Source organism: Neomonachus schauinslandi, chromosome 6, assembly GCF_002201575.2.
Source record: "Neomonachus schauinslandi chromosome 6, ASM220157v2, whole genome shotgun sequence".
NCBI lineage: Eukaryota > Metazoa > Chordata > Mammalia > Carnivora > Phocidae > Neomonachus > Neomonachus schauinslandi.
In genome coordinates this window covers 154,521,387-154,548,411 of record NC_058408.1, presented here as the reverse complement: position 1 = coordinate 154,548,411, position 27,025 = coordinate 154,521,387, and the positions used below count along the sequence as shown (strand labels likewise).

Sequence of the window (27,025 nt, the reverse complement as noted above, 5' to 3'; positions counted from 1 at the left end):
CGGGGCGGCGGCCGGGGCGGCCGCGGGCCTGGCCGCGGGCTCCAGCTGGAGAAGGGCCACGGGCCCCGGGGAGCGCGACCTGGAGGACGACGAGGACGCGGCACCGGGCGGCAACCGGACGGGCCAAGGCTTCTACAGCTACCGGGCATGGACTTCGGGCGTGGGGCACACCAGCAGCCCGTGCCTCTGCCTGCTGCTGGGCGGCGCTCTGGGCGCCCTGGGGCTGCTGCGGCCGTAGGCCCGGCCGGGCTCGAGGCCAGATCTGGCCCCCCGCCGGCGCCCTCCCCGCAGGCCTCTCCGGCCGGCCCCTGAGACCGCCAGCCGCCGAGCGCCCTTTCCCACCGCTGCCCACCGCCTCCGACCCAGAGAGCCTGTTCTACCTCTCACGCACCCAGAGGCTGCGTCCTGTTCTCCGCCCTGCCCAAGTCCCTCTCCAGCCTCCCCATTTCCCACCCGACCAGAGGACCAGGGCCCATCAGTTCCAGGATGCCCCACCGACCGCCTGGAGGTCAGGGTCCTCCCCAGCCAGAAAGGCAGGTGCCTGTGCTGCCACCCTGGCCAGCAGCCACCGTCTCTCCCGAGCTGCCCAGAGAGATGTGCCAAACCAGGATGTTCAAGCCATTCTGGCTCCCCTGACCCCATCCCGGACACTTGAGGAGTATGGACAGTGCTGACCACCAGGCAAAGAGACGGGCCCTGAGGACCCTGGGGCCCTCCCCACAGAAGCAGCCAGAATGGACCAAAGGACCAGTGGCTCTGGGGAAGAAGAGAGGTTTCTCTCACAGGTTGTGCTGTGCCTACCACCTGTCCAGAAGAGGCAGTCTGGGGATTTCGGGGCCCAGAGCACCCCTGCCCCACAGCTGCCCCACAGCCTTGCCAGCCCACCCTCAGGCCCAGAGGCGCGCCCCCTCCCTGGGCACCCTCAAGACTAGGGGCCTCTTGCGGCCACTTTGCTCCCACTTGAAACAAGTCACTCTCCTTGGGACCTATTTTGGGGGGAAACCACATTGTTTAAATTTCAAGAGCTTTTCATTTCCTTTGAGGTTTAGGTTCACATTCTGGAATCAGTGCTCGCTGGTCCTCAGGGATGGCATGGCCACTCCCCATAACAGCCCTCCCCAGGGACAGCCTGCTTTTGCTTCAAGCAGATCTGTAGTTGGCGCCTTCCCCCCCCCCCGCCCCTGCCCGAAGGAGAGGGCAAGGTGTGAATGGTGTGAATGCGCAGGCCAGATCTCAAGTCAGAACCAGCAACCAACACGGCCACAAGGCAGGTCCCTGGAGGCGGGCAGCAGCGGCCGGGGGCCGGCCCAGCACCCAGCAAACACAGACAGATGTGAGAGTATTGGGCTCAGCAAAAGAAGCCGGGAAGCTGAGCCCCCTCCAACAGCTGTCTGAGCATCTGAGGCCGGTCTGGGGACAGGAGAGACCCCCAGAGAGGCCTCTAAGGAAATGCCAGGCGGGCCTTGCAAGGGTTTGCCTCTGGCACCCAAGCACCCTCTGCAGAAAGCCAGCCCTTTGCTCGTCAGGCACCCAGAGGCCCATTTCCCTCGAGCCTCGGGCCTGGGTCACAGTCCGTGAGCTCAGCCCTGGGGGCCTTGGCTCCTTACCACATCCTCCACCCCACATCCCACAGCAGGACCATGTCCCAGGCCTGGATCCTCTGGATCTCTCCCTCCTTCGGTGCTCACTGAAAGCCTCACCTGCTGCTGGGCTGCCTTCCAGAATATGCCCTCACACCCACCCCCAGCCCCCAGACCATGGGGCCTTTGGACTCAGCTGATGGACACCAGCACCTCCCGGGGGCGGAGGGGGCCGGGAGGACCTGCGACCTCTGCTCTCCCACAGCTGACACCCAGGTCTGGTTAGGGTGAGGGTCTCCAAGCTACCAGCAGAACCCTGGACCAAGCATCTCTCTCCAAAGACCAGGACCCAGAGCTGCAGGACACAGCTCCCTGCATCTACCTGTACTCACAGTGCCGGCAGACTCGGGGTACAGCAAGCCCAGTGCCCCTCCCTCTGTTCCAGACCAAAGACCAGCAGGCTGTGGCCTCGTGGGCAGTGTGGCCATTCTGCCACCGCACTTGCAGGCAGGAGAGTCTGCACAGGGACTCGGGTCTACCGGAGGGGCCGGGGTGTGGGCCAGCTTCTCCGGCACCCTCACAGGCCGCACGGCACCACGTGGTGGGTGGGGCAGAAACAGCATTCTCAAGTCAAGAGTTTATTTCACACACCAACCTGATTCCGGGAGTGTGTCTGGCCTTTGGCACCAACACACGCTTGAGTTCTTCCCACTCTACTGGTCAGGGCCAGCAGGAAGCAGAGAGTGCCCAGGACGGGTAATCTCAGGAGAGGTCAGTGTGTGTGCTCCGGGTGTGGGCACCTTCAGGAGGGGAGGTGCCCTGCGGAAACTCAGGTGTTTCCAGGAAGGCCAGGCCCCCACTGGACACAAAAGAGGCGAAGCAGCTGACCAGGTCCACCCCCACCCCCTTTCCTTCCTCTGCCCTTTGCTGGAACGCAGCCTGCTAGGTCAAGTTCCCCGGGGAAGAGTCCCACTGTCCTGTTAGCTAGAAGGTGCTCGGAGGCAGTGGGAGGCTCTGGAGTCCCCACTGACCACACCAGTGACCCTCGCAGCCTGTACGCAGCTGGGGACAGACAATCCTTGGGTTCTGCCACGGCTCTCTGGACCCTCCTGTCCATCATGTGTGCACATTTTAGTCGTGTCGTGAAATAAACACTATGCTGGCAAATAGAATTGTCTTTATTGCAGGACCCAGGACACTATCAAGGACCTAACACAAGAACCCTTGCTAAGTGGCTCATATCCCAATTTTTCTTGCCGAGAGGGGCCTTAACACGTGGGCCCAAGCTGCTACTGGTGCATAACAGATGAGCCACCAGCAGAGACAGGCTTTTAAAATGTTTAAATTACAGACTGTCCTCTCACCTCCTAAGAAAACATCAGCTTCTCCTTAAGAGATACTCAGCGTGTGTGAGGCACACAGGGACAGCTCAGAGGTGTCAGCAGCCCCGATGTCCAGACTCCGGGCACCGTGCCCTGTAACTGGCAGCTGGCCAGGCCCGGAGGGGCAGCAGGTACCGGCTCCTTCCTAGAGACGAGACCTGAGTACTGTACAGTGACCAGCATGGAGATTCTGGGAAAGGGAGTCCCAGGGTCAAATTCTTGGCTGTGAGGGCTTGGGATGTCCCGATCTCTGGTGCCAAGGGCCAGGCGGGAGTGAGGCCCCTGCCAGCTGGACTGGTTCAGGGGTCTGCCAAGGGGGGTCTCTGCAGGACATCCCTGTCCAGCATCACTGGGCCGAGCAGCCCGCTGCGGAAGGTGCGGAGGAAGTCTCGGGCTGCCGCGGGGTAGTTGGGCTGGATGACGTTCACATCCCCTGGGGGAGACAAGACAGTCTGGGGAGGAAGGCACCTCTGTGCAGGGCAGACCCAGGATTCAGAGGCACCCCTCCCTGCCCGTCCTCAGGGACTGACGGTGGGTACCTGTGGAGCTTGGGCACCAAGAAAAACCACAGAGTCTGGGCAGTGGCGCCTGACCTCAGGAGGCTTCAGAGGGGTGGGACACAGGGTGTACCCAGCGCGAGGCAGGGCCGCCCTGAGCCCCCTCCTCTGCAGCACCTCCGTTTCCAGAAAAGCCACATGTGCCCGCAATGTCCTCCCCAGCCAGCTGCAGCCCGCCCACAGGCTGGTTCTCCAAGCCCAGCCCGGGGCCGAGGCCTCCACGTCTCACCTGTGCCTGTGAGCACCTTCACCTTCTGCGTCTTCCCCAGCCTCACAGCCACCTGCTTCAGCACCCCGGCTATGTCATCACAGGCTGCGGCCAGGCCGTAGTGCTGCACATACCTACACGCAGACCAACGGTCAGGGAGGGGGAGCCACGGCCAGGACCACGGACCCCACTGGAGTCCGGTCGCTGCAGCATCCACCCCGTCGCTGCAGCATCCACCCCGTTCCTGAGCAGGCCCGGGGCCTGGAGCCCTCGGTCAGCACGGCAAGCCACTGGAGACACTTAGGGCCTCTGGGCAGCCGCACGAGGTCAGGGGCACCAGGAGCACCAGCACTCTCTCCAGTGGAGAAGGAATGAGGTGTGCTTGGCGTTTTTGCAGCCCTCGGACCAGCACACTGAGCACCCACCACTGCTGAGAACTGCCCGGTGGCTCCCGTGAACTCCCTGTCCCATACGACTCTGGCTCTGGGCCTGATGAGAAAGGCCAGCACAGGGCCGGGCATGTCTGACCCTGAAGGGCTGAAGGAGACAAACCTCGTCCACAGACAAGCACCTCCCCGAACCCCGGGAGCCGGGAAACTCCACCCTGGACCGCCTAATGGCAGAGGAAACGGTGCATTTGCCTCACGGTCCACAGTGGAGGGCAGGGCTCAGCCATGGGGAAAGTTAAGACATGGACTCAGCCCCCATGTGGGCATCGGAGTGCCCGTCTCAGAGGGCGTCTGAACGCTGTGAATGCAGGTCCTAAGTCAAACTTCTGAGGGCGGCAGCCCCACGAGGCCCTCTGTCCTGGCGACCTTGAGAGCTGTCCCCAGAAGAGCACTCCCACCAACACAGCCGAGAGCTGCCGCCCTCGGGGACTCTAGAAACTCTCTAAAAACATTCTCTAGAAATGCTGCAGGACCGCAGATGCCCAGACTCCCACACAAATGATGCAAAAAAGTAAATTTGAAATTCTACTTCCATGCAAAACAGAATAACAGCAACTGAATTTACCTCCCCTGAAACAACCAAAAACACACAAAAGAACGGTGTCCAAGGCACCAGACATCAAGCCATGAAGAATGTAAACGGGGACCACTGCCACTGCCCCGCACGGCACCTCCTGACCCCACAGAGCCCAGGAGGTTGCTGGAGCAGAGACATCACCAGCCGAACCAGAGGCGAGAGCTGCCCAGAGAGAGAATTCTAGAAATCGGCCAACCTCTATATTTAGCAGAGGAGGGCTCAGTGCATGTGAGAAAGGAAATTCTCCAAAGCCAGAGGCCAGGAGAGACCCCGAGCAGGGCAGAGGGACCGTGCCCAGCGCTCACACAGAGCCAGGAGCAGGTGGATGGTACACAGGGCAGGGGAGGGCACCGCCCCACTTGGGGCAACAGCTCCAGACCCACAGGTCTGGAAGGAACTGTTTCCAGACAATCATCCCAAGCAAAGCTCAAGGATTTGTGCAGGAACCTAAAGATGCCCATCATCCAAAGAGACAAAACTCAAAATGCGCAGCAGCCAAGCAAACATTATCAAGCATGGACAGTGGGGAAACAGACTCACCATGAGGAGAAAATCAGTTAGTAAAACCGCCCCAGATGTTAGGGTTAGCAGAGATGTTAGACCAGTTATTGTAACCATAGTCCACGTGGTTACAAACTGAAGTAGAAACACAGAAGATGTGACACACGCTAGAGACACACACTGGTGGGCGTGAGCAGCAGGTCAGACACGCAGGGCTGCAGGCGCGTGGCCAACACATGGGCAACAAGTCCTAAGGACGGGAGAAGGCAGAAACTGAAGGAAGAAATCATGTTGACAAAGATACAAATGTAGGGATCCAAAGGGGTGCATGCACCCCGATGTTCATAGCAGCAATGTCCACAATAGCCAAACTGTGGAAAGAGCCAAGATGTCCACTGACAGATGAGTGGATAAAGAAGAGGTGGTATATATACACAATGGAATATTATGCAGCCATCAAAAGGAATGAGATCTTGCCATTTGCAACAACATGGATGGAACTGGAGGGTGTTATGCTGAGCGAAATAAGTCAGTCAGAGAAAGACATGTATCATATGACCTCACTGATATGAGGAATTCTTAATCTCAGGAAACAAACTGAGGGTTGCTGGAGTGGTGGGGGTGGGAGGGATGGGGTGACTGGGTGATAGACACTGGGGAGGGTATGTGCTATGGTGAGTGCTGTGAATTGTGCAAGACTGTTGAATCACAGATCTGTACCTCTGAAACAAATAATGCAATATATGTTAAGAAAAAAAAAAGAAGAAGAAGATAGCGGGAGGGGAAGAATGAAGGGGGGGAAATCGGAGGGGGGGATGAACCATGAGAGACGATGGACTCTGAAAAACAAACTGAGGGTTCTAGAGGGGAGGGGGGTGGGAGGATGGGTTAGCCTGGTGGTGGGTATTGAGGAGGGCACATTCTGCATGGAGCACTGGGTGTTATGCACAAACAGTGAATCGTGGATCACTGCGTCAAAAACTAATGATGTAATGTATGGTGACTGACATAATAAAATAAAATTCATTAAAAAAAAAAGAAATCATGGTTGAAAATCTGATAAAAGCTACAAAGCCACAGATCTAAGAACTCAACAAACTATAAGCTCAAGAAACATGAAGAAAGCCATACAGGGCCCATTGTCATAAATTGCTCAAAAGAACGACGAGAAAATCTTAAAAGCAGCTGGAGGAACGAAGGCAAACATGACTGATTACTCATCAGAAACAAGAGGGGTGAGAACAGGATGGGACAACCTCTTTCCAGTCCTGAAAACAGCTGTCCAGCTACCCTTTCACGCAAAGCGCAAATATCATTCCAAAACGAATGTGAAATAAAGACATCTTTGGGGGCGCCTGGGTGGCTCAGATGGTTAAGCGTCTGCCTTCGGCTCGGGTCATGATCCCAGGATCCGGGGATCGAGTCCCGCATCGGGCTCCCTGCTAGGCAGGGAGCCTGCTTCTCTCCCTCTGCCTCTGCCTCTCTCTCTCTCTCTCTGACTTTCATGAATAAAAAAAAAAAAAAAGACATCTTTGAACAACCAAAATCTGAAAGACATCTTTGGGGGACGCCATGTGGAACCTGGACCTACGAGCAGCAGCCACGAGCAGTGCCCATGAACCACCAAGCAATGGGTACACAGCTACTCTTTACTTCTTACACTTGAAGTCTCTGTATAAACAAAACACTATAGCTCAGGTTTACAAAACACGTCAACGTAAGACACAGAACAACAGAAGCCCAAAGATCCAGAGCAGAACAGAGATGCGCCATCGTAAGGAGGTTGCACTGCAGACACGTTATGATGTCACTCAAAGCTGCTCCTCAAACACCAAGGCAACCTCCTCCAGAAGTTACAGATGACGAGCTGACAGAGGGGACAGAGGGATAGCATAAGAATATCCAATCATCCAAAAAATGCCAAAGAGAGAGACAGAGGGACAGAGGGAGGGAGACAGGCAGGCAGATGCAGAGAAAGAGGAAAGAGAACGAGGGACGGACAGAACAAACAGCAAGACAACAAATTTGGGGTTTTTTTAGATCGGACAGTAATCAATGAACTAAAAGAAGAAAAACAACAAAGAAAGTCAATGAAACCGAAAGCTGGTTCTTGGTAGAAATCAGTAAACCTGAACATCTGGGGGGACTGAGGTCCTCAACGCGACACGGGACATCCAGGAAACACCCCGGCAAGAACAAACAGGTGCGTCAATCTATACCACAGAACACCACGCAGCGGCCACCAGGAAGGAGCAACACGGGCCACGACACATCACGACATGGGTCACGACACGGGTCACGACATGCGTCACGACACACGTCACGACACGGAGGAATCTGAGAGCAATCACGTCGAGCGCAGGGAACCCAACAAAAGAGAGCGCACGCCGTGGGACTCCATTCCTAGGACGTTCGAGGACAGGACACAAGGTAGATGGCCACCAGGGTGTGGCATGCAGGTTGGGGGACCATTTGTAAAATAGGAGAAGGAAGGGATAGAGAGGAGTGACCCCCGAAGAGCACAAGAAATTGGGGGGTTTTCTTGACTGTATAAGAGCCAAACATTTCAAACTGTGCACTGCACATAATGTGCAGAATTTGTCCCATAACACCTTAATGCTGCTATTTTCCTACATGACGTTTGTCTAGGATGAGAGAGAGGACAGCCCGCCCACCCCCCACCCTGCACTCACCCAAAGAGCTGGTGCCTGTTGAGGGTGTAGAGAAGGTAGTCGGCCAGGGTCTCCTCCCCCACCAGGTGGTCCAGCACGGTTCCTAGAACCAGGAGGCCAGCGTGAGCAGTGGAGACCAGCTCCCGGCTCACCAGAGGCACTGCTGCTCCTGACCACTCTGCCTCGGCTGTAAGCTGGGAGAAGGCAGGCTCACTCCAGGCCGTGGGGGTCCACGGGGTCAGAGCAGTGGCCCACGTCACTGGGAGCGAGGGCTGACAGGCTGCCTGCCATGCTCGCTCAGCACGCTCTGAGGTGTCTGCCACAGCCGGGCCGAGAAAAGTAGGCACAACCCGCCAGGCCCGGCAGCAGGAGGGGGCACTAAGCGGGGGCTCCAACTCACCACACAGGGCCAGCTTCAGGCCCATCTCCACACTTTCGATCCGAGGGGCCAGCACCCCGGGAGTGTCCAGCAGGAACATCAGTGGCCGCTCACACACCTGTGGACAGAGAGGACGGTCAGGCCATCCGCTCCCTCCAGGCGTTCTGCTGGGCGGCCCCTGGAGCCAGGCTGCTAGGTTCCTAAGGCTCTGAGAAGGCCCCAGGGCCCTGTTCCGATGGGTTCGTCCTTTTCAGGAAGCTCGTGGCTTCCCCGCAGGATCAGTTCCCATTGAGTTTGGAGAATAAATCAGAGCAACAGTTTCTCCTCCCAGAGCAAAAAGGGCATGTGTGGATGGGCCGAGCTGAGCCTGGGAGAACGGGCCACTGTGTGACCTTGGCCAGGTGCCTCGGTTCCCTCATCCATAAAACAGGGGTGAGAGCACGCCCTCCCAGAGGTCTGATGTAAGGGCGCTGTGGTGCCCGGCACGTGGCAAGCACTCAGTGGGAACAGAGTGGAGGAGAAGGCAGGCAGCCCACCCCACAGCCCTCAGGAAGCACCAGGCGTGTGTGCGTGGAACTCTAGACCCAGCAGCCAAGGACCCTACCTGAATTCTGGACATCACAGCTCTGGTGATCCCAGGCTCACCGCCCACTCTGGTAGCTTTTCCTGCAGGATGAAAAGGGGCTGTCGAATGCAGTCAACACACAAAGCCTGGCATACGAGCTATAGGATAAGAAATGAGACACATGGAAACCTACGAAGGCCCACACGAGCTTGTGTTCAGTTCAGCTCCAAACCAGCTCACAGCAGTGACTCTTTTACTAAAACTTGCCTCCCAGTGCCTGGAAAGGTGCTCCAAGACCTGCCAAGGGACCGGCAGGCAAGCGCCTGACCGTGAAGGTCCCCACAGAGCTCTTCCTTCAGCACCCCAGCTTCTGCCTCCAGGACTTGACCCCATGCCCCCGACACTGACCCTGCACCCTGCGAGTCGGCCCCCACAGCACTGCCCGTGACAGGCCTGTGAGCTGAGTTCCTGTCCAAGGGGCCGAGTCAACGCAAGAGTAAAGAGATACACGTGTCTGCCAGTGATGCATGGAAAAGCAAAACGTGGTACAGAGACCCAACAGGGTATTATTCAGCCTTGCAAAGAAGGAAATCTGGACGCAGCCACAGCATGAATGGACCCTAAGGACATTACGCTCAGTGAAACAAGTCCAACACGAAAGGACGGACACTCTGTGACTGCACTCATGTGAGGTCCAGACAGAAAGCAGATTAGTGGTGCCCAGCACTGGTTAGTGTTTGTTTAAAGACTTCCAATTGGAGACAATGGAAAAGTCTAGAAATAGTCTGATGGATACACAGCACTGAATATACTTAATGCCACAATTTTTTTAAAGCCACAATTTTTTTTAAAGCCATAATTAAAGAAAAATAAATTTTAAAAAACAGATGATTTGGCAAGTCTGCAATGAGCACCAAAAACACCATCTGCAAAATAATGGCTGGGCTAGTTCAGTCTGGGGGTCTGTGCACTGGAAGCGGGTTTGTTAACAGACCATACATCGCTGGTGTGGAAAACAAAGCCAACGGGGACCTGGTGCGAAACTTGAAAATACTTAATGGAACAAAGGGTAAAGCACAGCGAGTGAGTAGAGTGGGCACGTCTTCGAGACTCCAAGACAGGGTGAGCACAATCAAGGAGGTGCTCAGGCAGCTCCCGGAGGCCATTCTCGAGCCGGGGGGGATGCAGTTTTCCAGCCGGGCGGTGGGGGGGCCGCCTCACCAAATGCCTCCCACCTGACATCAGGTCTCATCTATGCAGCGGGGCCCTGAGACTTCAATGAGGGAGAAGACAAAACCACCAAAGAGCAGAAAAGTCACCCACATATTAAACATCAACATTTCATGTTCAGGAGAGAAAACAAATTCAGTATAAAATGTGTAACAGGATGACTCTGTATCACCGTTTAACCTTACATCAGACAGTTGACTGGGTCCTTTCGGTGCAGAGACCACCCCGAGGGCCGTGAGGCTCTGGCTATGGGAGTTTTGTCTCGGGACCAGAGGAAGAGTGGTCCCTCTCTTTTCACAGCATGAAAGGCGGTACCTTTCCTGAGGTGCTGTCTCCTGAGCGCGTTGATGAGTGAGGACTTGCCCACATTGGGGATCCCGATCACCATGGCACAGTACTCCAGGCTCTGCCCAGGCACAAGAGCAGGGAGTCAGGGGTCCACCCAGACCACCCAGACCACCCAGAGCCCTGCCCACAGCCCCGCCCACGGCCTCATCTGGCCCATGCTAGGGCCCCCCAAGCCCAGGTCTGTGTTCAGGGGAAGGAAGGTCACTGTGGAGGCCACCCCACCCTTCCTGTGGCGAGAACAAGAGCACACAGGGCAGCTCCACGGGCGGGGGCAGCAGCCCCCTCCCAGGCACCTGTAGCAGCACAGAGAGAACCCCAAGGAGTTCTGCAGCTCAGTCACGGCCCAGCATGGGGACTGCTTGACCGCTGCTTAGCCGCTGAGCCCGGGCTCCTCAGGAGGGACCAGCCCACGGCCCGCACTGGGCTCCACAACCAACCTCTCCTCGATGATAGCGGTAACTGCTCTCAACCAGTCCTCTGACCATTGGGATGATCTGCAAAGGACAAAGCACACAGAAATGGCTTCTTCCTGGGCTTCTGGAGGCGGTATACTCCCGGGTCCAGCATCGGGGAACCAGGACTGTCCACATCAGGATTTAGAATGTGCTGGGGCCCCAAGGGGGGGGCAGTGATCTGTGCCATGTCCTGTCCCTCCACCAGCAGTGAGCAGGTCAGCCCCCCAGGGGGTGACAGCTCTGACTGCAGCCACCTCCTGCCAAGCTGCGGATCAGCCAGTGAAATAATCCTAACGTACAACTGCAGAAAACGCGGCCCCAGACCTCCAGAAGCTCATCCCAGCCACGGCCCCGAGTGCACACGACAGCCTGGCACTGCACTCCGCAGTCACAAGCTGTCCGAGCCCACCCACTCTCGACCAGGACCCCCGCAAGCCCACGGACTGTCTCCGAAACTCTGCTTCTTGTGAGAGCAAGAGATGATCTGTGGGATTTCTTGAGGGTATTTAAGCAAAAGCACTAGAGTGCGAAACAGAGGGACACCTACCTGCTTGATATTCTCATCCCTTACACAGTTGGTGAAAACAACATTTTTTAGGCCTTCTCCTTCTAAGTGTTGTATAATTTTCTGAAAGAGAGTATTTCCATTTTATATACTAAATGCAAATATGGGTGGCATGATATGCTAAAATCCAAGAATCTGAGCTTAGAACCCCAACCTCACCCCCGCCACAGGGCCAGGCGTGTTCCCTGGCTCAGAGCCACCGCAGCAGGGCCTGGGAAGAGCCAGGCCGCGGGGGGGCAGGCGGAGCAGGTGCTGAAGAACCGCGGGCCTCGGGCAGAGCGCAGGAGCGCCTGGCCCCCCCTGTGAGGGCAGGAGGGAAGTGCCCCGGCCAGGGGCCCATGTACTCGGGGCTCCGGCGGGGAAGAAGGCTCAGCACAGCACCACCTGCCTCTCAGGACTCAGGCCCCTTCATGTACAAGGAGCCGCTTCCAGCATCAAGCAGTTCTGGTCTCCACTAGTGATCTTGTTACACCAGAGTATTCTGCCTAGCTCCCCTGTAAACTGAGGCTTGAACCCAATCCAATTACAAAATATGTGTAATGTTTTAAAAGCCCAAAAGTAAACTAAGGCTAGTATGAATTTACTGGTCTTAACACTAAACGAATACAGTGTAGGAATCCTGTTTTTTAAAACCAGTAGGATATTGTTTGATCAACTACTGACCTAAAAATATGGTTGATGCCTAAATGAACAAAAAGTCATTCACTAATTTAGTTTTACTTATGTATTTTAGTTATTCGTTAGATGATGCAGATTAAGACACAGGCCACAACAAAGACATAGGTGTATAAATTCACAGTGGATGTTCCGACCCAGCACTCAGAGGTAGACATGAGGAGCCACTGCTGGGGGCTTCTCCACTCCTCTCCAGGACCTCTGCCACAGAAGCACCTGAGAACAGCTCCCAGCCGGGGGAGACACTGCTGAGTCCCTATGGCAGGTCATCTTAGTGCCCAGCACTCTACAAAAATTAGCATTTAAGGGCAGAAGCAATCACTGATTAAGACTCAGATCTCAACCAATAAAAGCAAAGCTTGTGATAAATTACTACATCTGCACATGCACTGAGACCCATGAGCACCTAGTTCCTGGAGGACCTGAGCTGCCCGATCTGCACAGCAGGAGGACTCAAATGACAACAGGTGCCTGCACCTGGCTCAGGGGTCGCTTCTGCTTGGATTCTCAAAAGAACTCCGGTGGCTTCAGTGTTTGATGTTTCCCTGGAAACCTTAACACAGAGGCTTGTGGATGGGGCTTAAGTAATTCAAACATACCACAATCAACTAAGATTGAACGGGCTCCATGTTCAGCATAAAGTCTGCTTCTCCCTCTCCCTCTGCCCCTCCCCACTTCCCCGAGCGCTCTCTCTCTCTCTCTAAAATAAATAAAATAGGGGCCCCTGGGTGGCTCAGTCAGTGAAGCGTTTGCCTTCAAACAAGCGGATCCCTGGCTCCTGGGATCCAGCCGAGGCATCAGGAGCCTGCTTCTCCCTCTGCCCCTCCTCCCCCAACCCTGCTTGTGATCTCTCTCAGATAAATAAATAAAATCTTAAAGGAAAGGAAAGGGAAGAAAAGAGAAAAGAAGGAAAGAATATAAAGCTTTTTTTTTTTTTTTTAAGATTTTACTTATTTGAGAGAGAGAATGAGAGACAGAGAGCATGAGAGGGAGGAGGGTCAGAGGGAGAAGCAGACTCCCCGCCGAGCAGGGAGCCCGATGCGGGACCCGATCCCGGGACTCCAGGATCATGACCTGAGCCGAAGGCAGTCGCTTAACCGACTGAGCCACCCAGGCGCCCCTGAATATAAAGCTTTTTAAAAACAAGAAAGGAAACCTAAACTACATTCTGGAAACGAAGAGAAAACTGCACTAACAGCCTCACAATGGGCTGCACAGGCTCCAGCGCCCGCCCTTTTCGCGGGAAGAACAGAGGGGAGCGCCTGAAAACAGCACGTCCAGACCTCCGTGTTTCTCGAACTTCGGCGACACATGGGGAAACCTGCACTGGGTCACTTGGTCACTCGCGTCCCCCAACCCTGCCTGCTTTGAAGAAGTTCCTTGGGCCCCCCACCCTTCTAGTTTCCACATCACTGGGTGTGCAGGACTGGCCGGCCGGTGTGGGTGCCTGGGGTAAATGCAGCCAGGTCAGTACCTGTGGCCTGCGCCTGTGGCCACCGGCCTCACACAGCTACCAAAACGCAAGTCATCACAATGAAATAAACTGTGAACATCGGCACTGCAGCCAGAGCCCCACTTCAGTGTTCCCAGCCAAACGGGCCAGAGGCCACACAGTGAGGCATCCGGCTCCAGCCACACAGCCCGGCCATGTCCCATGAGAGAGGCACATCTTGGTCCTTTGGACCATAAACTAATCATTATAAATTAGAGGGAGGCATGTCATTTTGAGAAATCATATAGGAATACCTCTGCAAACAAACGGTTGTTTGCCAAAGCAAGACTGCCTGGGTGAATCAACACCGTGTTTGTTTGCAATCCCAGACACAGGAACCCTAAGGGTGACGGCATCTGGGACGGGCACCTTCACCTGCTGCTCTTTCAGATCCGCCAAGTCCATTTTGTTGAGGACCAGCATGTGAGGCTTAAGCCCAAGAGTTTCCTGAAACAGAGTATTGCGGCCTGAAAGTGGAATGTGGCAAAATTAAGGCAAAAACTCCCTCAGTGCTTTACCAGCCCATTAATTTATCTTGTCCATCTTGTTACACAGACTGACACCATCTTCAGAAGGAAATCTTTAGAAGGAACTGAGCAGAGGAGGAAACCCAGTCTCAGTGCAAGTACCTGCCAGCCAGCCCAGCCTCACGCTCCAAGAAGGATGAGACCAACCCCCCGTCCTGCCCTCCCGGCTGGGGAAAAGGACGCCTAGTCGCTGCTGCGTTCCCACTGCAGACACGCAGGGCAGTGGGTCTCACATGCCTTCCCCAACAGGAATGATGGTGGCGAAAACAAAACACAAAGCTCAGTGGAAGGTTTTGTAACTGGTTGTTTGTTTAGCTGCCAAGGTACATAACAAAATGAATGATCTGATCACTCCAAAACAGCACATCCCGTAAAGTCCTAATCAGTCTCTCTCAAACCACTGCCCCCCTCTGGTTACCGCCAAAGGGATGAGGGTCCCCATGGAAACCATCCTTGAAGGTTCTGCCTCCTCGCCCTCAGCCAGGGACCCTCGGGGAATCAGGATAGGTCCCACCTCATGGGACCCTAACACAGGCAGGAAGAGAGGCCTATATATTTATCTTCTGAACACTCAGCTCCTACTGAGTCCAGGTGTGAAATTCCCGAGGCCTCCAGCACACCCTGGGTCTAGACACCAGTTAAGGGCTATGCCCTCACCCCACACAAAAGGACTTTCCATAAATCTCACTCTTCCCTCAAGGGTTAACCAATCCTGTGTAATTCAGAATACCAAAAGCCTCAGACTCCCTCCCAGGGCCCCTAACCCAGCCCAGCGTTCCTTGCCAGGTCCTGGAGAAAAAGGCAGAGGTCTAGAAACCAAAAGGACAGATGTCCACTCACTGTGCAGTGAGTAACAATTACAGATTTATCATTTTTGATAATCAAACATATGACTGCCAGCAAACACTTCTGACCAGCATGGGATATCCTATAAATTGACATATTTAGCCTACAGTAAATAAACTTGACACTTTATTACAAAAGTTCCAGAGTCTTTGAAATAGTGAAAATGGTCCCTCATCTGACATCCTTGAGCTGGTAACAACTCTCAAACCAACACCTTCATCACATAAAGAGAACCCAAACATAGCTCAAAAACAACAGAAACAAGGTCTGAAAGTATATTCATCAGTGAACAAGATCACCAGATCTTGCAAATTCACGCCTCAGGCACAGAGGAAAACCCTGTTGGCCAGCACATTTCAATCAAGCTTGCATAACCCCACCGAGAGAACCCATTGCTGGACTGGACTGGAAGGTCTGGGTGTGCCAGGCAGAGGTCAGAGACAAAGACGCTACCCTATGTACCAATGGGGAGCGTCAAACAGCACAAGGCCTGGACCCCACACCAGAGATGCTGATTAACTGGTCCGGAGAGGGGCCCAGACCAGGATTTTTTTTCTTTTCTTTTTTTTAAAGATTTTATTTATTTATTTGAGAGAGAGAGAGGGCATGAGAGGGGGGAGGGTCAGAGGGAGAAGCAGACTCCCCGCCGAGCAGGGAGCCCGATGCGGGGCTCGATCCCGGGACTCCAGGATCATGACCTGAGCCGAAGGCAGTTGCTCAACCAACTGAGCCACCCAGGCGCCCCAGACCAGGATTTTTTAAACCCTCCTGGAGAAACTCTAATGTGCAATGAGGGCTGAGAACCACTGCTTCAAGTGCCAATAACTGAGAGGTGAGGGTACCACCCTCTGTGGCAGCAAACTAGACCAGAGCAGAGGCCAGACACAGGAGGGGCACGGAGACCAGGTAGCAGCCAGGAATGCCTCCCACTGCTTGAGCATTGCCCGATTCAGGAATGATGGCCTCCCCTTACCACTAGGATGCCACCCAATTCCAAAAGAGTCGGGAGCGAGAGAGCCCACAACACTAAGCAATTCTGTGACACCACCTGGATATCCTATAACTCAATTCTAACACTATCTACATGGAGAAAGAGTCAGATCCCACAGGCTAAGGGCTCAGTCCCACAAGATGCCCCCCGCCATTAAGGTGCCAATCACAAGTCCAGGCCATCACCTTTGCTTCCGACCCACTAGTTATAGATGGGAGGTTCCCATGACCCCCTCCTTGGATTCAATTAGTTTGTCAGAGTGGCTTCACAAAACTCAGAGAAAATTTTACTTACTAGATTACTGGCTTATTAGAAAATGATACGACTCTGGAATAGCCAGATAGAAGAAACATATAAGGCAATGTATGTGGGATGGAGCACAGAGCCTCCATGCCCTAAATGTGCCACTCTCAGGGCGCCCGGGTGGCTCAGTCAGTTAAGCATCCAACTCTTGATTTCAGCTCAGGTCGTGATCTAAAGGTCGTGAGATCAAGCCCCCCACTGGGCCCACCGCTCAGAGCAAAGTCTGCTTGAGATTCTGTTTCCCTCTGCCCCTCCCTGTCCTGCATTTGCATGTGTGCCACGTCCCCCCATTCTAAGTAAATAAATAAATAAAATCTTTTTTAAAAAATAATGTGTCACTCTCCCTCCATATCCACATCTGACAACCCAGAAGTTCGCCAAACCCTGTCTTTTTAGGTCTTTATTGAGGCTTCATTATATAGGCTTGATTTACTAAATCACTGGCCATTGGCAATCAATTGCCACTCCCAAAGGTCAGGGGTGGAAGTGCAGGTTCCAATCTCCAATGGCAGGACTGTTTCACCTGGCAGCCAGCCCTCAAACCCAGGTGACTTAGTGGGTTTCCAAAAGTCACCTCATCAACAGACACCTTTATCACTCTCATCACTTAAGAAATACCCAGGGTTTTAGGAGCTCTATGCCAGAAACAGGGACAAAGACCAAATATACATATATTTCTTATTATAAATCACAGTATCACAACCACTAAAGGATATCCGGGCATCATGGACCTCGATGATACAGTCCACCAACTTTAGGCTGCTCTGCATCTTCTTGAGCCCTGGAAAACAGAAGGATGCCTAATGGGTCTGTGGCTTTTCAAGAGTGATAGGTTTAAACTGTCACGAATGACACACCACAAACGACCTAAAAAAGAATACATCTGAGTGAAGTGTCCTAAGTCACCATAACTGATGACCGTTTGCTGAGTGCCTCTTTCAAATTCAACAGTGGTGTCTCCAAGAAAGAGAAGAGGCCCTGCCTGAGGTGCAGCAGCATGTCTGGGTCCGACCCCCTTGGAGGGCTCTCCGTGGAGTATTTAACCTCTGTAGGTGTTGGTCTCAGCTACAGAACAGGCAACTCGGACTACCCGACTCACCGGGCCCTCCACCCTGTGTATCCACTTCAGCCACTCACCCTTACCCAGGAACCACACACAGAACAAAAGTTACAAGACTCCTCAGGAACGGTGCACCGCTCAGCGCCCCTCACACAGCCACACGGGGGCATTGAGAGCATCCTCCAGCTTCTCACATCTCCCACCTCCCGTGCGCACGCTGCCACTGCACCAGCCCTCGGGACACCGACGTGCGCCGCACTCGGTCACCGTGCACCCGGTGAACCAGAGCGCGCGAAGGGAGCCGGAGCTGGAGCGGCGATCGCCGCACTGAGGGCTGTGCGGCTCCCAGAGGTCTTCCCCAACAAGCTGTTAGGAACAGTAAGGATCTCCCAGGGAGGTCTGGCAGAAGACAGCAATGCCTCTGCGTTTTAAATGTGCTGCAATGACAACACAGCTTGGAAAGTACTTCCCTCCATTTCATTTAGTCCTCAACATAATATTCAGGAAAGTAGTTCTTTGTAGAAACAGATGTGGAAACGGAGGCTTCGGGAAATAAAGTGGCAGAGGGGACTTGCCGGGTCTCAGGACCACCCCAGGACACCTCTGCCGCCCGCCCCACGCGCGGTCAACCTGACGAGCGAAGGGGTGCTGGGGACGCCGGCGGGTGGGGGTGGCGCCGGGAGGGGACACCGGGGACGCCGTGGGGGTGGGGGACTCCGGGGGCGCACACACGGGCATACAGAGACGGCCGCAGCCGGCGGGCGGACCCCGGCCCCTCCCGCCCCCACCTCACCCTTGGCCATGTGTCCCGGGAACCAGCGCGCCACGTCGCGACCGCCCAGGGGGAAGCTCTCTCGCCAGCCGGCCCCGGCGGCGCCGCAGAGCGCGCGCGAGGCCAGCCTCATGGCGCCGTGTCGGCGAGCGCAGCGCGGCGCGGAGGGACCGCCCCGGCAACGGACCTCTCCGCCGGGTCCACTACCGGAACGTGAGGTTCCGGCGCTCCAGGATACCGCCGGGCGCCTCGCGCATGCGCGCTACGCTGCCTTCGGCGACGCATGGAGCCTGGGGGCGGGGGCGGGGGCCCGGGGGCGGAGCCCGGGGCGGGGCTACGAGCCGACTTCGGACCTGTGCGCTTCCGGGACTTCGTGGGGGTCCTAAGTTTATACGGTATTTCTTTTTTTAAGAAATTAATAGAAATTTAAAAATTTCTAGTTCTTTCTTAAGTGTATTCTGAGTATAAGTGTAACATAACTCAGCAGTCCTCTGCCAATGTTTGACCCCTTTTTACAAATTGGTTAAAATTTTCAAATACTTGGGGCGCCTGGGTGGCTCAGTGGGTTAAGCGACTGCCTTCCGCTCAGGTCATGATCCTGGAGTCCCGGGAGCGAGTCCCGCATCGGGCTCCCTGCTCGGCGAGGAGCCTGCTTCTCCCTCTGACCCTCCCCCCTCTCGTGTGCTCTCTCTCTCAAATAAATAAAATCTTAAAAAAAAATAAAAATAGGGCACCTGGGTGGCTCAGTGGGTTAAGCGACTGCCTTCGGCTCAGGTCATGATCCTGGAGTCCCGGGATCGAGTCCCGCATCGGGCTCCCTGCTCCACGGGGAGCCTGCTTCTCCCTCTGACCCTCCCCCCTCTCGTGTGCTCTCTCTCTCTCATTCTCTCTCTCGAATAAATAAAATCTTAAAAAAATTTTTTTTTTTAAATACTTTATGGGTTTTTTTTTTTAGAGATTTTATTTATTTATCTGACAGAGAGAGAGACAGGAGAGAGGGAACACAAGTAGGGGGAGTGGGAGAGGGAGAAGCAGGCTTCCCGCGGATCAGGGAGCCAGATGCGGGGCTCGATCCCAGGACCCTGAAATCATGACCTGAGCTGAAGGCAGACTCTTAATGACTGAGCCACCCAGGCACCCCTACAAATTGGTTAAAATTTTCAAATACTTTAAATGTAGCCTATATATGTAATATCCCCCTTTTCTTTTTCAAATACTCCAGGTTTTAAACAAAGCCTTTGGAAACATTGACTGCAGTTCTGCTACACTAATCCTATTAATACACTGAGCCGGAATTCCCACTGTCCCCGTACTCTGTGTAAATGTAGCTTTAACTCTGAGTCCAAGCAACTACTCAGTGCACATTGAGTACAGGAGTATTCCTCTAACGGAATTTTTGAAACAAGCTGCTAAAATTCCAAACACAAAAATGTCACTACTGTGATGGTCTCAAACCCCCCAGTTGTCAGCACTAAGCATTCCAGGGCCCCTGGGAGGTAAGCGCTCCCAGGTGGGATGAGTCAGACACCAGATGAGGACCCAGCCCCTGGCTCCTCCTCAATGAGGGGCCCTCCCACCAAGATGGCAGCACGTGTCCTGCTCGCCTTTGTCACTTGGGATACAAGAAATGTCTCCCCAAGCACGCAGCTTGAAGAAACCTTGTATGTCAACAACACAGATCACTGAGAGAAGTGGCAATCTCTAAAACAAAACCCTGTTGAATTCTGGATTTCTCACAGCTGACTGGCAGGTGTCCCATACAAAACCACTGGAGGGACACGGAGCAGTGGACACACATACAGAACTCTGGGGCGGAGGCAGGGAAGACCTGTTGGAGGGGCCCATCTGACCCAGGAGAGGAAGGAAGAGAAGGGCCCATGCAGGGTATGCTGGGGCCGAGGGCATGTTGGGCACCACTTGGGGTTGGAGAAGAGCCAGACAGGCCTGGCCCCAAGGCCCTTCCACCAAACACACGCTCACCCCTGCAGCCAGGGTCCTCCCCGCCCCTCCAGAGCAGGTCACAGACTGCAGCCTGAGGTACGGGAGAGGCGGGAGCCACTGGCTTCAAGGTGGGTGCAGGGCCAGGAGCCCCACAGCCTGCAGCACGGAGTCCCAGCCTCTGCAGCTCCTGCACCTTCTTCTGAAGTGCCACCCACCAGCAGCACCAGCCTCCCCTCAGGGCCTGTGCTGGGAAGAAGCCCAAGCTCTGCGGTGGCAGCCTTGAGACTGAGCAGTTACTGACCCTGACCTCTAGGCATTTTGTCCCTTCCTCAACTGTGAAAAATCAGCCCTTTGACCCATTCTCTGGGATGCGTTGAGGATGCAGCAAGGTAAGATGGGGTCAGCTGAGCAGAGCACCCAGGGCAACCCAACACACTCACCCCAACACTGCCCGCTGCACCGACATGCTCCCCACTCACCCTGACACCCCATCTACCCCACCCCTCTGCACTCTTGAGGCCTCATTTTTTATTCCCTTCCTTTAGAAAACCTCTGGCCCCAGGTCAGGATGGGGTGCCCCTGTGTACTCATGTGTCCGCACTCTCTGGCCCTCCCCCAGCCCAACGTACAGTGGGTATCCGCTAAAGCATCTGTCGGTGCGGTCCTGAGACCCGCAATGAGAGCTCAGGAATGCCTGAAGGTGCCAGTGACAAGGGGCAACCACAGCATCCAAAGTCCAGGGAACTCAGGGGAGGGGGCACCTGGCCCCACAATGGCCCAGGCCTGGAGCCTGGCGAAGACAGAAGTGACAGGTGCCGCAGGCCTGAGGTACAAGAACGAGGAGGCAGGGAGGCTTTAACAACTTTATGTGCATGCCCTCAGCAGCAGTGGTGTTGTCCCGTGTCTCATTTCTCCAAGAAGACCTCGCACTCAGCTCAAGCTGGGCCCTGGCCAGACTCAGTGACATGAAAAATCAGAGCTGCCCCCAGTCACCAAAAAAGGCAGGCTGTCATTAACATCCCCAAATCTCAAGCCAGGCCAGACACTGTCAGAGGAAAGGATGATGTCACCCTCCCCACCCCCCCCACCCCCCCAGCACTGGTGGGGCAGTGCTGGGCTCAGAATGGGAGGAGCAGGGCTCAGAGCCAGGGCCCCGGCAGCTGCGCCTGGGGGTCCTGCAGAGCGATGAGCCGGTCGGCCTCCCTCCAGCCAGACAGCAGAGCCCCGTGCGTGGTGGAGTAAAATGTCCGATGTGTGGCTTCCCCTGCAAACAGTATCTGGAGCTGCAAAGAAAAGCTAGGGTTAGGTGCCAGGGATCAGGCGGCAGCCACACGCCTCTCACTGTGGCTGCAGAGCTGATGGCAGATGTGTGGCTTTATTGCTCACTAATCCCACTGAGCCCTGAGACGGCCAGGAAGCCTGAGCAGGTACGCAGACAGCAAGCACTCCTGCAATCAAAAGCGAATGCAAAATGGAAAACTCGACAGACAGTTTGGGATGCAATGTTAAGAACGTCACCCAAAACACAAAGTGAAAACCCAAAGAGATGGAAATTAGGAGGGAAAAAGATAAAAAAAAATTTGAGGACCAGTCCCCCATCCAAACAACAAAATCCCACAAAAGAAGGAGGAGGAGGAGAAAAAAGAACAGAGAGCTGAGATAATTCCAAGCTTCCTAAGAGGTAAGAAAGGAAGGAAGCTGAATGGCTTTGGACTTCCCAAGAGCAGCACTGAAGAATGTCTTCAGAACGCTGAGGGACGTGCCTCTCAAACTAGGATCTACACCCCACGTGCAGCTCTTCCAGGACCACCAGTTCTTGGAGACACCTCCCATAGAGAGGTAGGATCTGCGTCCTGCCCTTGAATCTGGGCAGGCTTGTGCCTGCTGTGGAGTGGAGTATGGCAGATCAGCACTTTCTGACATCCTAGCTGGGCCGCCACGTGGCAGCAGCAGCCATGCTGTGAGGAAGCCTGAGCCACACAGAGGCCACGGCAGGTGCTCCCGCCAGTGTCCCAGCCCAGGGCAGCCGTGCAGGACGAGCAGCCTCAGATGACCCCCACCCCAGCCCTGAGTGACCCTGGCACAGGCCAAGTCTTCCCCACTGAGACCCCAGACATCATGGGCAGAAACAGACAGTCCCTTGCGCCCACCTACAGAACCTGTGAGCATAATAAAGTGGTTGTTTCCACGAGTGGGTTTTCAGGTGGTTTGTTACGTAGTGACAGGACTGGAACACCTGAAGTCTAAGATAGAAAAAGGACAATTCCACACATGCAAACTTAACTTTCTCTAAAAATTTACCTCCCCTGCACCACCTCGTCAGGAAGCTACTAGAATAAACGCTCCAAAAGTAAGTGCATGGGGCAGGCGGGGCAAGGGGTGCCGGCCAGGCGGGGGCTGGGCATCAGGAGCTGAAGCTGACGCTGGGGTGTGAGAAGGAAGCGAGAGATGATGGAAAGAATTAGCAGAGTCCAGGCAAAGAAGTGCACGGAAAACAGAGCCCTCCCTGCACACTCCCTCACTCACGCACTCAGTCACACTCACTTGCACACACTCCACTCCACACACCCACCCACAGACTCACAGACACACACTCACATCTACAAACAGGCAGGAAAGGAACCACAGTGTGCTTACAGGCCACATGTGGACAGGGCCTGGAGCAAACCAGATGATGGACACACTGAATAGTGGTCTTAACAAAAGTGCCACATCACACATGGGGAGGCCGGGGCAGAGCTAAGTGCTGGGTGGACAGAGGAGTGCAAGAGAGCTAAAACCTTATCTGCCATAGGGAGAGTCAATCAGGGATGCCTAAAACTGAAAATTCAAGGAGCAACATTATGGAACAAGCAAACTGTAAAGAGCTTATAGGGCACTGGGGAAACTGAACCCTGAGTTTTGGATAATATGGAGGAATTATCATAATTTTTAACTGGGATAACTTTGCTATAGTTACACATTTTTAGAGGGCATCCTTTATCTTTAGAGACCCATTCCGAGGTGTCTGCAGTGAAATGATGTCATAATCACACAGTGGAGAGGTGGGGGGATGGGCCGCGGCCACCACGACACAGCGCCGAAGCCGCAGGTGGGGGCCCAAAGGTCCGGCCGGCTTGTGCACACATCCGAAGCTTTCCACGACTGAGTGTTTTGTAAAAAGTGGCAGCATAAGCGTGTTATTTAGAGATGTGGTAAATCTGGAGCTGAGACTCGGCTCTGACCGTCTGGGAAGGGGTTTGGGAAGGGGATGTTGGGCGCCCTCCAGCAGCCTGCTGTATTTTGTTATTTTGTTACTTTGTTATTTTGCTACCAGCACTGTAGAATTTTCTGATGCTTTTTAGGCTAAGTACATGTAAAATTCTGGTAAAATAATACATGTTTCACGATCCCTAATTTCAAAAAGCACAGGGACCCAGCCTCAGGGGTCCCAGCCCCACCTGTGCCCGCCTCACCTGCGCCTTCGCGCCCTCCTCGGGCAGGGGCTGCGCCAGCAGGTCGATGTCGTCCCCAGTGCTGCCCACAGCCACGTAGCTGTAGGAGCCCCTGGTGTACGGGGCGCTGTACCAGCAGGACCGCAGCACGCTCCTGGGCGCAGGGAGCCTGGCATTTCCTGCACCCAGAGACGTGCGTCAGTGTGGTACCTCTGCCCCCCTGGCCCCAGTCCAGCTTCCCTTTAAGACCCTACAGTTTAAAACAAAGGAAACCACCCAGAAAGAAAACCTCACCGTGAGTGTATCCATCAGAGGCTCTCCCTGTCTCACCGCTTTGCTTAACTCAGTTCACCCAGAAACAGAAAAAAGAAGTGGAAAGTGTTTGCAAAGCTATTTCAGTTCCTCAGAGATGAGAACTCTGAGTGACCCCACTAATATCAGGAAGGACTGTCCCCGGAGGGTTATAGCGCCAAGCTGGGTTCCTGTCCAGAGATCGCCAACAAGGAGCCCCCGTGGTGCCCGGCCACACACACTCCGTACCTGTCACCCTGCGAAGCACTTGGGTCAGAGACAGGAGCACTTCCTCATCAGAGAGCGTCTCCATAAACTCAGACTCCAGCCCAGCGATGAACCCGCAGAGGACGTGGACAGACCTGTGTGGGAGACACACCCTGAGACGACTTGCAGCCGGGTCAACTGTGCACAGCACCTACAGCACCCAGACTGCAAGTGTGACCCATAACCCTGCCCTGGGGCGCCAGCCCCCAGGGATCTGTGAGGTCACAACTCTTTTCTTAAAGCTGAGACAGTGCTTGCTGTTTCTACTCTGCCAACATACACACAGGAGTGCAAGGCCCACAGTGTGTGAACGGCTGTCCCTTCACAGAATCAGGACCAGGACACAAACTGCACCAGCAGACGCAGTGTTCTACCCCGACACACACACCGTAAAAAAAATAAATAAATAAAATGCCAAATTCACTTGAGAATGTCCTGGAGCAAGCAGTAGAAGTTATTAACTGTATTAAATCTTGACTCTTGAGTACACGTCTCCAACATTATGTGTGACAAAATGAGATAAGGGCGGGGGGCGGAGCAAGATGGCGGAGTAGGAGACCTGGATTTCGTCTGGTCTCAGGAATTCAGCTGGATGGGGATCAAACCATTCTGAACACCTACAAACTCGACAGGAGATCGAAGAAAAGAACAGCAGCAACTCTCTGAACAGAAAAGCGACCACTTTCTGGAAGGTAGGACGTGCGGAGAAGTGAATCCGAGGCGATATTCGGGAGGACAGACGGCGGGGGAGGGGCCTCCGTCGGCCGCTTCTGGCAAGTGATAGAGCCCCGGAGCACAAAATCGGAACTTTTAAAAGTCTGCTCCGCTGAGGGACGTCACCCTGGTGGCTAAGCGGGGGGTGGAACCCTCCGGGACAGTGTGGTCTCAGGACCCACGGGTCACAGAAAGACCGGGGGTGCCTGAGTGTGGCAGAGCTCCCAGGTAACGGAGCAGGGAAGCCGGCTGCAGAGGCGGAGCCCAGGCGCAGGCTCTCAGCTCGGGGTGGCCATAAACCGTGATCCGCGGCACAGTCGGGCCCCTGCTCCTCCAGCAGGGACCCAACAAGCGGCAGATCCGGGGAGACTCACCTTCCTCCCCCGGGAGGAGCCGCGCGGGAGTGCGCCGCAGGGATCTGCTGGGTTTGGAGACTCCACCCGGGGTCGGGTGCCAGAGATAGAAACGCGCGGTCACAGGCCGGGTGAGCACGGAGTGCGGCCGGAGACCGGGGAGACGGGAGTGACTGACGGCTTTTCTCTGGGGGTTCACTGAGGAGCGAGGCCCCGAGTTCTCGGCTCCTCCGGGGCGGAGATTGGGAGGCCGCCATTTTCACTCTCCGCCTCCAAAGCTGTATAGAGAGCTTGCAGGGAACAAAAGCTCCCGAGAGCAAACCCGAGCAGATGACTTAGCCCGGACAGGGCAAGGGCGGGGCAATTCCGCCTCTGGCAAAGACATTTGGGAACCACGGCAACAGGCCCCTCCCCCAGAAGATCAGCGAGAACAGCCAGCCAAGACCAAGTTTACCGATCAATGAGAACGGCAGAACTCCAGCGCTAGGGGAATACTGCACATAGAATCCATGGCTTTTTTACCGTGATTCTGTAGTCTTTCAAAGTTGATTTTTTTTTTACCTTTTTATTTTTAATTATTCTTTTTCCCTTTTTCAACCAACATCTTACCAATCCCTTTTTTAAAAAAATTTTTTATTTTTCATTTTTAGAGTCATATTCTATCCCTTCATAGTAGTTACCCTTATTTTTGGCATATATATATAAGTTGTTCTCTCTTTAAAATTTTGAGATAGTTTCTTCTAACAGATCAAAATGTACCCTATATCTCTAGTGTATGGTTTTGTTCTACTCTCCTGCCTGATCACATTCTCTCCTTTTTTTTTGAATCCTCTTCTTTCTTTTTTCAAACAACTTCTTATCAATTCCTTTTATAAATTTTTTTTAAAGATTTTATTTATTTATTTGACAGAGAGAGACATAGTGAGAGAGGGAACACAAGCAGGGGGAGTAGGAGAGGGAGAAGGAGGCTTCCCCGCGGAGCAGGGAGCCCGACGTGGGGCTCGATCAGGACCCTGGGATCACGACCTGAGCCGAAGGCAGATGCTTAACGCCTGAGCCACCGAGGCGCCCCTTATAAAATTTTTTATAATTTTCATCTTTACAGTCATATTCCATCCTTCATCATATCAACCCTTATTTTTGTACATATATAAGTTTTTCTTTCTTTAAAATTTTGGGAGGCACTTTCTTCTAACAGACCAAAATACACCCAAAATCTAGTGTGTGGCACTGATCTATGCACCAGCCTGATCATATTTGATCATATTCTGGGGGGTTTTTTTGTTTTGTTCTGTTTTTGTTTGTTTTTATCTTTTTCTTTTTTTCTTTCTTTCTTTCCCTTTCTTTTCCCTGGCTTCAGGTCTTTTCTGATTTGTTTAGAGTATATTTTCTGAGAACATTGTTACCCTGTTAGCATTTTGTTCTCTCATTCACCTATTCTCCTCTGGACAAAATGACAAGATGGAAAAAATCACCTCAACAAAAAGAACAAGAGGTAGTACCGACTGCCAGGGACCTACTCAATACAGACATTAGTATGATGTCGGATCTAGAATTCAGAATCATCACTTAAAAGACACTAGCTGGGCTTGAAAAAAGCATGGAAGTTATTAGAGAAACCCTTTCTGGAGAAATAAAAGAACTAAAATCTAACCAAGTCGAAATCAAAAAGGCTATTCATGAGGTGCAATAAAAAATGGGGGTGCGGGCGCCTGGGTGGCTCAGATGGTTAAGCGTCTGCCTTCGGCTCAGGTCATGATCCCGGGGTCCTGGGATCGAGTCCCGCGTCGGGCTTCCCGCTCCTTGGGAGCCTGCTTCTCCCTCTGTTTCTCTCTGTCTCTCATAAATAAATAAATAAAATCTTTAAAAAAAAAAAAAAAAAAAAAAAAAA

The 27,025-nt window shown here is 54.0% G+C and overlaps 3 protein-coding genes across 4 annotated transcripts in view; 1 reads left to right on the top strand and 2 right to left on the bottom strand.

Moving 5' to 3' along the window:
• The window catches only part of SPRN (shadow of prion protein), an 827-nt gene extending 589 nt beyond the window's left edge, over window positions 1-238 (top strand). The window contains exon 2 of the mRNA XM_044916640.1: window positions 1-238. This exon is cut by the window's left edge and continues 24 nt beyond it. Within this exon, the coding sequence (XP_044772575.1) occupies window positions 1-238 (238 nt within the window).
• Window positions 239-2,683: 2,445 nt separating this feature from the next.
• Window positions 2,684-18,324, bottom strand: MTG1 (mitochondrial ribosome associated GTPase 1). Its single transcript, XM_021697278.1, has 11 exons — window positions 18,156-18,324; window positions 17,019-17,083; window positions 14,011-14,115; window positions 11,451-11,531; window positions 10,886-10,942; window positions 10,416-10,506; window positions 8,910-8,971; window positions 8,327-8,423; window positions 7,948-8,029; window positions 3,749-3,861; window positions 2,684-3,395 (listed from the first exon to the last, which is right to left on the bottom strand). The coding sequence occupies exons 1-11, from the start codon at window positions 18,265-18,267 to the stop codon at window positions 3,262-3,264; spliced, it is 999 nt and encodes a 332-aa protein (XP_021552953.1). The 5' UTR covers window positions 18,268-18,324; the 3' UTR covers window positions 2,684-3,261.
• Window positions 18,325-20,923: 2,599 nt separating this feature from the next.
• PAOX (polyamine oxidase) overlaps window positions 20,924-27,025 on the bottom strand; it is a 21,348-nt gene continuing 15,246 nt past the window's right edge. Inside the window, exons 5-7 of one of the 2 annotated variants that reach the window (XM_044916639.1) lie at window positions 24,050-24,162; window positions 23,531-23,688; window positions 20,924-21,358 (exon numbers count right to left, since the gene is read on the bottom strand). In XM_044916639.1, coding sequence (XP_044772574.1) covers window positions 21,215-21,358; window positions 23,531-23,688; window positions 24,050-24,162 — 415 coding nt within the window. In that variant the 3' untranslated portion in view covers window positions 20,924-21,214. The remainder of the gene's footprint in view (window positions 21,359-23,530; window positions 23,689-24,049; window positions 24,163-27,025) is intronic. The other variant, XM_044916638.1, reaches the window with a different exon arrangement.

Excerpts from the sequence above, each read along its gene's own strand:
- MTG1 (XM_021697278.1), bottom strand. The coding sequence starts at position 18,267 with ATGAGGCTGGCCTCGCGCGCGCTCTGCGGCGCCGCCGGGGCCGGCTGG. Across the intron at positions 17,084-18,155 it reads CCCGGGACACATGGCCAAGG|GGCTCAAGAAGATGCAGAGC; the intron begins GTGAGGTGGGGG and ends TCTGTTTTCCAG. Across the intron at positions 10,943-11,450 it reads GGGATGAGAATATCAAGCAG|ATCATCCCAATGGTCAGAGG; the intron begins GTAGGTGTCCCT and ends TGTCCTTTGCAG.